The sequence below is a fragment of the Hemibagrus wyckioides genome, linkage group LG01, assembly GCF_019097595.1.
Source record: "Hemibagrus wyckioides isolate EC202008001 linkage group LG01, SWU_Hwy_1.0, whole genome shotgun sequence".
Classification (NCBI taxonomy): domain Eukaryota; kingdom Metazoa; phylum Chordata; class Actinopteri; order Siluriformes; family Bagridae; genus Hemibagrus; species Hemibagrus wyckioides.
This window is the reverse complement of record NC_080710.1, coordinates 9,957,415-9,968,711: the sequence shown is the minus strand read 5'-3', so window position 1 is coordinate 9,968,711 and position 11,297 is coordinate 9,957,415. Positions and strand designations below refer to the sequence as shown.

General features: G+C 42.1%; 1 protein-coding gene across 1 annotated transcript; it reads right to left on the bottom strand.

Moving 5' to 3' along the window:
- Positions 1-394: 394 nt before the first annotated feature.
- Positions 395-11,104, bottom strand: gnl1 (guanine nucleotide binding protein-like 1). The gene is made up of 12 exons (XM_058389204.1): positions 10,763-11,104; positions 9,572-9,725; positions 7,686-7,822; positions 7,351-7,502; positions 6,992-7,063; positions 5,952-6,144; positions 5,743-5,841; positions 5,470-5,652; positions 3,387-3,565; positions 3,112-3,286; positions 2,712-2,852; positions 395-2,514 (listed from the first exon to the last, which is right to left on the bottom strand). The coding sequence occupies exons 1-12, from the start codon at positions 10,833-10,835 to the stop codon at positions 2,258-2,260; spliced, it is 1,815 nt and encodes a 604-aa protein (XP_058245187.1). The 5' UTR covers positions 10,836-11,104; the 3' UTR covers positions 395-2,257.
- Positions 11,105-11,297: the final 193 nt, after the last annotated feature.

The window sequence follows — 11,297 nt, the reverse complement described above, 5'->3', positions numbered from 1 at the left end:
TGGCCTTTTGTGGATAAGATCGGTCACCCTTTCACAAGAGCATTCATGAAACTGGAGACTGATTTTGTGCTAGGATTCCTGGTGTGCACTCGGTGTTCCAGTTCATCTCAAATAGTGTTGAGTGGGTCAGAGATCTTCCATTCCAACCTTCGTGGACCTTGTTTTGTGCACAGGTGCACAGTCATGCTGTAAAATGTTTAGTTCCAGTGAATGTAAATTGTAATATTACAGCAGAGTAAGACATTATATACACAATTCTCTGCTTTCACCTTTGTGGCAAAAGTTTTGGTCATATAGCATGTATGCATGTACACAGGAAAGCACCACCTCTGTTCACTATAACCACTGGGATTAATAATAATGATAAAAAAAAACACAAGAGAGATAAAGCGAGTGATATCAAGACATTTCTTCTTTATTGCAGAGGGCTACTTCAGATCAATTCAATATAAGCAATAAAGCACATTTGTTTACAAGGTCACTCGCACACGCTAGACACACATCCCCTTTACAGAAGCACACTCGAGAGCAAATCTGTTTGCATTCATAAGGCATCTATATTTCAGACAAGTCTAGGCTCATGTTCCCTGTCCCTTTTGTTAGCGTCAAGATGTCAGATAATATAAGGACTTAACACGACACTGGGATTGTATCAATCCTGATTCAGGAGTGCTTACATGAATATTTGAGGAATATGGTCCTTGGATATCAGCATGTGGTGCTCTGTTACTGTCCATCATAATCAAATACTTCAACTCCATTTCAATGTCCCATAATAAAAAGCTCTTAAGTGTTCTCATGAATATAACTCAGTGCAAATCAGACCTCAGCACGAAGGTGTCTGTGTCTTTTCCTTCTCATTGGAGCAAATTAAACACAGCAAACTCCTTCAATTCTAATCAAAACCAAACTTCTTACTCTTGCATAGTATAGCTCAGTGATGAGCACAGGCACAAAACTCCCTGTAACCCTGCATTACAAACCCTACAACAGACCCATTCCATCTGGCCCTTATAGAAATCTGTTTCTGGTAACAAAATATCATCTCCATGGCTTAAAAACAGGTCATTTTTTGTGTGTACAGCTAATAATCTGAAAGCTAATATTTTTCCTACTACAAAATTTGTATTCAACCAGTAATTCAAATGTGTATCATATTAGTCCCATTATCAAGATTCTTCTTAAAAAAACCAAAACAAATAAAGTCTGATGGCACTCATGCAAAAGCAATGCCAAGAAATACAGTCAAGTATAGAATGTCTGAGCGTAGGAATTATAATGAATTCAGAAAGGTGGCGATTACCCACAATTCCTTTCAATTACATTCTTTATTATTGCCCAAACCCTGAGCTGTGTCAAAAGCAGGCAGAGCCTCGACAGTGATGAAGGGAGGGAAACAGTTTCTTTGAAAGGCGGCACACACAGCATCACAAAGACGTTGCTGCTAGTGCAGGGAGGGCTGCGAAGGATGCATGCATGACGACTTTTAAAAAACGTGATCTGAGAACGAAAGATCCTTTCGATTTATTGAATTCTGACATGACTCAGTGTCTTCCTGCCCATTGCCTGGGTAGGTAGTAATTTTATGTGTCAGTCACACCCCTGGTCTGTTAAGATCTATTCAGAAAAACTGAACAGCTCTTCCTGATTTGAAAAAAGTGCTTCAGATATCCACTTCACTCTCTTTTCACTTCTGTGGTTCTCTACTTCTCATTGTCTCATAGTCACCTCTTATTTCATGGCTGGCTTTTGTATTTACTTGGTTGTATTTACCGACTTCCCCATCATGCACCTGGCTTATTTGTTCTGAAACTGCATGCTGGGTCTTGAAGCACCGAGGCTTCCATTTGTCTTTTCTCTTAGTCTTTCTAAATTAGTGACCTTCTGCTTACCTTTGGCAATAAAGCTGTGAACTCACAGATTCATGATCAATCAATGATTGTACTCGATACACAGTCTGCGCAATTGGCCGACTGTAATTACATTCAATCTAACCTCTCTTAACGCAAGATGAAATGAAAGCGTTTAAATTACTATCATGATACAAAGCTGAGAGAGGGTCTAGAGGTACACACACTCAGCTGCTTACACAAGAGCAGGAACAGGCATATCAAGGAGTGTATGATCTGCAAGTGTCGTTGAAAGCACTGATTACTTGACTGAGAAACAAAAGTAAAATTGAACAGAGTTCTTAATACGCGGATAAGAGGGGAATCGGAGAAACCGAATGAGACAGAATGAGCGCTGAAATCCTCCCTCACTCGCACTCGTTCTCTCCCAGCAGGCCAAACATGTTCAAGCTGTAGGCCTTGCCTTTTTTATCCGACCTCACGCTCTCATCTTCGTCGTCTCCATCAGCATCCTCGTCGTCATCTGCGTCTCTGTCGTCTTCCTCCTCTGGCTCAGAACTTGACTCTTCGTCGTCCTCATCCCTCTCTCCGTTCTCTTCATCATCGGGCCTTCTTCCCTGCAAAGCGATGATTTCTGGCAAATCTGGGTGGGACTCCCATTTATCTAAAGGGGTAATTACAGTATTAATTTCATCATTTAATTTAATCTCTCACAAAAGGGACTGCATTAAAGAGAAAAAAGGAAAAGAAAAGAAAGAGGTTTGAGGCAATGCTAGAGCTGGGATGAGACGGTTAAAATCTAGGGCACCAGAACTGCTGAACTTCCTTGAACATTAAATTAAAATAAAGAATATTTTTAACCTTTGTTCTGTGTGTATCCTGGTGGCCTGAAGCACAGACACAAGCGCCCGTCCATGGCCAAGCGCAAAAGGCTGTTAGCGGCTCGATAGACATCATTCCGTGCTGCTTTTGCTGTCTTGTAGCCTCTTCTCTCTGCCCATGCTGTTCATGCGAGGAAGAGCAACAGAAGGGAAGTGGTGATGAGAAATATGTTCCCATTCTCTCAGCGATCAACAGTAACCCTGGTGCCAGCATTTCTGAAGTCATTAACATCTATGTCTATTTATGTCTGTAACCAACGCACAGACGGACTGACGACAGGAAGCTAATTTTGTGCTTTATTTATAAAAAATAAATGAGATTCTCCAAATGATAACTGCAAACTTGTTCATTTTAAACAGAACACCACTAACTCAGTTACCTTCACACACATCCCAGGCTGTCCACTCGTGCGTGTTGGGAGTGTGTAGTGTTTCAGCGCTCTGTTCTGGGTGTGTGAGTTTCAGTACTGACAGGAAAGGAGTGTGCTCGCACAGGTATCCCACTGAGCTGTAGGGTTCCTGCAGCTGGGACACGGGGTAAATGCCAGCCAGAATCTGACACGCACAGAGACCAACAGTCACATCTCTGGAAATAGGGTTTGCATTGCATTGATTTGTTATACCATGCACTGTGTGTGTGTGTGAATCATTTTACCTGTAGCTGTTTGCTGACTTGAGAGGGGAAAACGAGTCCAGGACAGTCACACAGTTTAACAGTAGGGGTGAGGTAGTACGTCTGGAAATACTTTGTGTGACCAGGAGTCCGAGACACGCTCACAACCTTCCTACCAACCAAACTATTCAACACTGAAGATTTTCCTACATTAGGAAACCCTGCAGGAGCAAACAGATTTTTATTAGGAATTGACAGGAGAATATACTATATAGCCAAAGGTTCGTGGACACCTGAACATCACAGCCATGTAAACGTGGGCTTTCGTCAATGTGTAGTTGAAAACACACGTCTCTGTATGCTTTAGCATTACAATTTCCCTTCATTGGAAGAACAATGGCTGAACCTGTTTCAACAGGACAATGCCCCTGAGCACAAAGCAAGATCCAAGGTTCCATTGTTTTTGCTTCAAGACATTTGATTTGAAATCAGAAGATGAATATGAGACAATACACCGACCAGACATAACATTATGACCAATATTGGTCATATGTATGCCTAATATTGTGTTGGTCCCTCTTTTGCTGTCAAAACAGCCTTGACCCGTCATGCACTGTGTATTCCGACACCTTTCGATCAGAACCTGCATTAACTTCTTCAGCAATTTGAGCAACAGTAGCTCGTCTGTTGGATCGGATCACACGGGCCAGCCTTTGCTCCCCACGTGCATCAATGAGCCTTGGCCGCCCATGACCCTGTCTCTGGTTCACCACTGTTCCTTCCTTGGACCACCTTTGATAGATACTGACCACTGCAGACCGGGAACACCCCACAAGAGCTGTAGTTTTGGAGATGCTCTGATCCAGTGGTCTAGCCATCACAATTTGGCCCTTGTCAAACTCGCTCAAATCCTTACGCCTGCCCATTTTTCCTGCTACTAACACATTATTGTTATTTAAGTCACCTGGTCATAATGTTATGGCTGATCGGTGTATATCAGAATTTCAGCTTTTACTGTTGCTCAGGTGTGGTGTGTTCGATTTACTGTTAAAACAATTAAGCACAGAATGTCTACTCCTGGCTTGAACCCTGGGTTTCTGTGCATTTGTTGATAAACCAACCTGAAGACAAGGGACCTGTTCAAGGAAGACAAGCAAGCTATTACAAAGCTGAGAAAACTCTACTAAAGCCATTGCACAAGCATAGAGAGTGAGAGGTCTCATCACAGACACCTCTCATCCCCATTATGAACTGTTTGTACATCTCATCAATCATCTAATAACTAAACCACAGCATTAGACTTCATAATTAACAGTTACTGTTATTATTTGCAATTATTTGTAAGTACATGCACTTTACTTCAATTATCTGTCATCACAGTTATTTGTATTGGACTGTTCTTTGCACATGATTGCTATTTGAGCATTTACATCTGTATACACTTAACATATCTACTGTAAACAGTCCATGGTGGGGATCAGAGGTGTCTGATGCACATGAATGTAATATGAAGTTGGCTCGCCCTTTGCAGCTATAACACCTTCAACTCTCTTCAGGAAGTCTTTCCACAAGGTTTAGGAGTGTGTTTATGGGAATTTTTTACCATTCCTCTAGAAGCGCATTTGTAAAGTCAGGCACTGATGTTGGATGAGAAGGTCTGGCTCTCAGTCTCCGCTCTAATTCATCCCAAAGGTCTTCTATCAGGTTGAGGTCAGGACTCTGTGCAGGACAGTCAAGTTCCTCCACACCAAACTCACTCATCCATATCTTTATGGACCTTGCTTTGGGCACTGGTGTACAGTCATGTTGGAACAGGAAGGGGTCATCCCCAAACTGTTCCCACAAAGTTGGGAGCATGAAATTGTCCAAAATGTCTTGGTATGCTGAAACATTAAGAGTTCCTTTCACTGGAACTAAGGGGCCAAGCCCAACCCCTGAAAAACAACACCTGAATTCAATGACTTGGAGGAGTGTCCCAAAACTTTTAGCAATATAGTGTATGTAAATATATTTAAAACAGTGATGTCATTGTGAAAATACTATTGATTACATAAGCATCATTTTTTGCCCCATGATTTTTGTCTTATTACACTGGACAGTCCAGGATATTTTGGGACAATTTTACCTATACATCCCAATGTAAGAACTCCATCTTTGTAAAGTTCTCGTGTGGGACTGTTCAGCTCCATGGCAACATCAGTGTGGTGCTCCATCAGCACAGTCTCCACTCCATCGTCAAACCATTCGCCCTCTCTTCCCATGGCCAAGGCATCACTTTGTATCTTCTTTTCCCAGCTGCTTAAATCCACTGTTAAATAAAACAAAATCATCTTAATAAACATCATAACCTTAAATCCTTGCTGGACTTAACTGCTGTCACACAGTGGGTTTGTCTGACCTTTTCCTGCTGTGATCTCCTGACATGCCCTCAGAATATGGATTGGTCCTCCTGCCTGGCCCCACCCACCCTTCCTCCTCATTCGTTTTTTCTGAAACACTGCGGCAAGATAGATACAAGGACAGAAAAATAACTGGAATGCAAACACCGCAGCTGAAAAACCTCTCCATAAGTATGCTGCTACAACTAAAGGTGTGATGTGCTCTCACAGCTGCTGTAAGGTTGTCCAGGGTGTGAGGTGAAGCACACACATTGCAGGTGAGGAAAGTGATTGCTCAGGTAGTGTTTCCATGCCAACACGAGTGGCGCGGGGCAAAGGTCAATCTTATTCAGCACCACAATTACCTGTTTCTGCAGTTCACCTGTGATGTAGTGATACAGAGCAGGAGGAAACTGCAGCACCTGAAGACGTCAGAAAGATAAGGCAGATAAGGCATTATCCGCATCTCATCCCAATGTAAAGGAACTGCAAATAAAATAGTTTCTCTCACAGATTAAAAAGGCAAGAAAATGAAAACTAGTGTCGTTTAAATGCAAATGAATCTGAACGAGGTTAGTAAGTGTGTGTGTATGCATGTGCATTAGTGTATTCGATCCTCTGTGAGTCATTGCTGGCAGAATATCAAATGTATTCACGGCCGCAACAGGAGATGCTGGCACAGTTTCCGCTTAGTTTAGCACGTGAGAGGAAGCTGTTCAGACCAGGAGCAACCTAGCAACACTTGTACAACATATACTGGACACCTGGGAGCCCTTTCTGTGCTCATTTTGTTCTCAAACTCATTTTTAGGAAACACACACCTATCTAAATTGATCTCTTGACAGTTTACTTTTCAGTAGTCAATTTCACACACAAAAAAAATCATAAAAATAAGAACCTATAGGGCATTTCTCCTAGAGTAATCTTAACATATAGATTGTCCTCATTAAAGGCTTATAACCATCTTTTACTTCACTCTTATTATAATCACTCTTATTTTGATCACACAAACAGTGCTGAAAATGAAAGTTAGATTATATTGTACTTCAGCATGAGCTGTGTCACAAGACTGTCTGTAAAAAGATGATGTTTTTTAAATGGCGTGTTTACCGTATTAGAAAATTAAATAGTACTAATTATGAAAGCTGTTCACTTGTGCGCTGGAGCTAGCCAGAGTGAAGTACAAGAGCTAATTCCGATCTATAATCAGATCTGTTAGCCCCATCTGCTGACAGGACTCACACACGTGAGAATTAATGAAGCACTCACTGGGTGTCTGATATCCACAATAAGCAGGATGACATCGGACATCTCCAACACTCTCCATAACTGCCTCCATGTCTGAGAAAGAGAAGGGAAAAAGAAAGAAAAAAATAAATGCAAATGACTAACATATAGAGATACCAGTCATATAATTTTTTAATGCAAGAGTTATAAATTCATTACATTTCTTTACACAGAGATACAAAGGATTTAGAGGCCTGGTGCTGCGAATAGCATGTAAAGCCTCAGAAAACAGCATTAATAGGAATGTAGAGCAGGGCCAATTGTACTCTAATGGAACCCTGACCTTAGACTGCAATGGCACTGTCCAGAAACATCTCTGTCTAATGAGAAACACAACCAACCTCCAGATTGTGTTCAAAATGGCTGAGGGAGTGAGTAGGATTCTTGGAATGAAGAGCCTCCAGAAATTCATCAAATGCCTTCTTTTCCTTCCTCAACAGCTCTTCTCTGCGCATCCCATAATGCCAAGAGGGCCTGCGAGGGAAATCCAGGCCTGAAATAAAGGAGCATCAAAGCAAGAAAACAGAGAGTTAGAAAAGCAGACAATGTGCTGTGTGTGATTTGAGCGTTTTACATTATTAACAGGATTATTAACTTTTCAGCTGGAGGGAAATGTTGTGTTTTTTAAATTAAACTTGACAATATCGACTTTCAGACTTGTATAAAGCAGACAAACCTTGCTCTTCGGGGTAGACTTCTTTTATGTCCATCTCCAGGTCTCTCTCTGGAACTGCTTGCAGTATTTTCTCTCTGGCCATCTTCTTCCTTTTCTCCACCTCCTCTTTGCTCTCCTTTTCAAAGTGAAGCCGAAACCTATATAGGAAAGTCAGTAAACCTTTTATCTCAGACCTGGCCCTGTCTATCCCTCAAGAAAAACAGGACCTAGAAGACTACTTTCACTCAGTGGTTGTACACAGAAATACTTTGGAAAGGCTCGGCTTTGTCTCATTCATTCAAATGCAAATTTGAATAAAAAAAGGGTTGGAAATAGTACAGATTTATGGGCAAGTAACCTCCCATTTCTTTTTCGCCAAAACAACAGCAGTGTTTGTACTGGGTGAAGACGTTAGATTTGCATGTGTGACTGTGCACTTGTGTGCTTGTACATCCTCACTTCTGGCTGAAATAAATGTTAGTATAGACTTATAAATAAACATTCTACACCTATCAGGCATAACATTATGACTAATATTGTGTTGGTCCCCCTTTTACTTCCAAAACAGCCCTGACCTGTCTCATGCACTGTGTATTCTGACACCTTTCTATCAGAACCAGCATTAACTTCTTCAGCAATCTGAGCAACAGTAGCTCGTCTGTTGGATCGGATCACACGGTCCAGCCTTCGCTCTCCACATGCATCAGTGAGCCTTGACCGCCCATGACCCTGTCGCCGGTTCACCACTGTTCCTTCTTTGGACCACTTTTGATAGATACTGACCACTGCAGACCGGGAACACCCCACAAGAGCTGCAGTTTTGGAGATGCTCTGATCCAGTGGTCTAGCCATCACAATTTGGTCCTTGTCACTCTCGCTCAAATCCTTACACTTGTCCATTTTTCCTGCTTCTAACACATCAACTTTGAGGACAAAATGTTCACTTGCTGCCTAATATATCCCACCCACTAACAGGTGCCATGATGAGGAGACAATCAGTGTTGTTCACGGCACCTCTCAGTGGTCATAATGTTATGCCTGATCAGTGTACACTCATGACTTGATTATAAATTCATTAGGGCATTGCTTATTCACTATAGGAGACCCTGAGGCTCTTCTGGAGCTCGCCTGTAGGCTTTAAGCTCATACAGACTCTTCAGTGTGCATAATCAAGATTTGAAGAGAGTTGGACTTGTGTACCTTCAATAATCAGTGTTATTCACTTCACCGGTCAGTGCTCATAATGTTATGGCTGATCGAAGTATGTTTAAACATAACCCAAAAAAATGTATTAGAACTATGGTCAGCATTTGAAGAAGCAGATCTCATCTAATATTTGAAGCGTAAAGATAATGACACATAACACAGTGCCCTCCAGTGTGAATGATATTTTGGAGCTGTTTTGTGGCTGATGATCTCAAGGCTGTTGTGAAGATGAATCCTGAAGTACCTTGATATTTAGCCTAAAACATGGCTGCCTCTAAGGTTCAAATGTGACAATACAGGTCAGCATTAAACAAGTCAATCTTATAAATCGAGACAGAAACTGTGCACGATTGAACAACTGGGTCCATGTCCACAAACCTAAGAATATAAAAGAGCTTCAGACACGGTGAAATGGATCCCTGTATGTGTCTCTAACTGTTATATTACAGCAAGAGACTCGCATCACAGGACAAGCATCACAACTTATAGATTCTAAGGTTGCCAATCATTTTGAAGCCAGCATTCTGTTGAATAAATTGTGCTACCGAAAGACACTTTCTGTGTTTGAGATGCACTGTATATACACGACTCAAATTGTGCCTGTGTTTTAAAGTAACTCGAACTGACGGAGCAGGCAAATATCTCCTACAACTTATACGCAGACGCTTCTTGAGTTACGGTTTTGCCTCTCCACTGCTCACCTGTTGGGGTCATATCGGCCGTCTCTGGTGCCAGGCTGCTGGTTGATCCTCCTTATATCCGTCGTCTCGCTGTCAGATGTGTCTGACTGTCTGTCCCGTCTAATGGCTCTCTCTATACTCGCGTTCCGGCTACTGTGACCCGAGCCTGTATCACCTTCACAAAAACACACACACACACACACACACATTTACACAACGACACAATCCTACATTCTCATGACAGCTGAAAGATTCTCCTCAAGCACAGATGTTAATTTGACGTGACTGAAACAGATTTTATTGCTGTCAGATGGCGGCATCCAAAAACAAAGGCACCTCTGTCAAAATCTCCATGTGGTAATTAAATCGTCTCTCAGTTACGACCATTTACAGTAGTCATGTCTTTATATTCAGTATATGACCTCTTGCTTTCCTGTTCACATTACGCTCAACACCTGGAGACCGCTCTTATTTAGCCAAAGCGTGACTTTATTTCTACGTGGCTGTCTAAAGAAGTTAGAATCAGTAATGAAGTACATAAGGATGGGGGATAAACAGAGATACCTGCAGAGGAAAGACAAGGTGTTTAATAAAGGCAATAGATGGATGTTAAAAGTTTAGCACAGATCTGGCAGAAATATTAAGTGCACAGGATTTTAGAGTAATGTTGTTTTATTCCAAGCTGAACCCAAATAGGATAGGGAAAGGTTTGTAAAAAATCCCCCCCCCCCCCCAAATAATTCCCCCACTGTTTCCTCTCTTCATTCTTACATAACAGTGTACTGAGTCTGCGCACTGGCATTCCGCATACAGCAAACCCTGCGGACGGAGAGTCACAGCGTTACACACTGCTGATGCTCACTGCTTCAAACCCACCTGACATTCAGCAACATGGGAAAATTTCGCAGTGCTTTTTTACTCCGCCATACTTATATAAGCAGCCACTTTCGCTTTTCCAAAAGCAGCGCGCGCGCAACTCACTCGTTTTCCTCACCCTGACTCGGAGTCTTGATTCATAATCAATGCAGAAGAGTCGATTCTCTTCGAAATCGCTCGTTTTGCACCCCTAAAAGAACCGATTCGATTTGAATCTATTACAGGAGTCGTGAAATGCTCGTTAAGACAACGCAGCTTAGCTCAAATTAGCTCTGACGGCTAAAGCAGCGTTGGCTAAGCTGGACACACACACACAAAAAAAACCCCACCACTCACCTCTCTTTTTCTCGCGCTTGACCTGAAGTTGTTTCTTTTTCTGTTTATTACTAAACGGCTTCCTTCGAGGCATGTTGGAATGGAGGCAGGCAGAACCCCGTTGTGCGCGAGCTGCTGCTGCTCGTTGTAGCCAGTTAGCCGTGCTAGCTCACTCAGTGTTTACAGTGAAGTTTCTCCCGCACGTTACTTTTTCTATGACGCCAAACTGCGACCTAAACGAGATGGATCATACCACTCGGTTTTGTTTGGTTATTAATCATCACTTAACATCAGTGACACTGTAGTCGCCCACGATACCCACACAGTAGTCAGATTTCATGCAGTCAATTAGCGTGACATTTTAATTTGCACTACGCTGGATATAACACAGGCCGATATTCCACACCCCCGCGCATAACGGTGAATGGTAGCGTCCATTATTTTAAAAACCCAAGCGGCTCTCTCGGACACCGAGTAGTGTCGTTAAGTCGTGTAGAGAGCACCAAGCAATAAACAACCACTAGGTTACATGTTATTAAAGGATGAGTTTTCACTT

Bases quoted from the DNA above. Each gene is read 5' to 3' on its own strand.
- gnl1 (XM_058389204.1), bottom strand. From the start codon at position 10,835: ATGCCTCGAAGGAAGCCGTTTAGTAATAAACAGAAAAAGAAACAACTT. The intron at 7,823-9,571 runs GTGAGCAGTGGA...TTTCCTATATAG, and splicing joins GGCCGATATGACCCCAACAG to GTTTCGGCTTCACTTTGAAA. The intron at 5,842-5,951 runs GTGAGAGCACAT...ATCTTGCCGCAG, and splicing joins TGGACAACCTTACAGCAGCT to TGTTTCAGAAAAAACGAATG.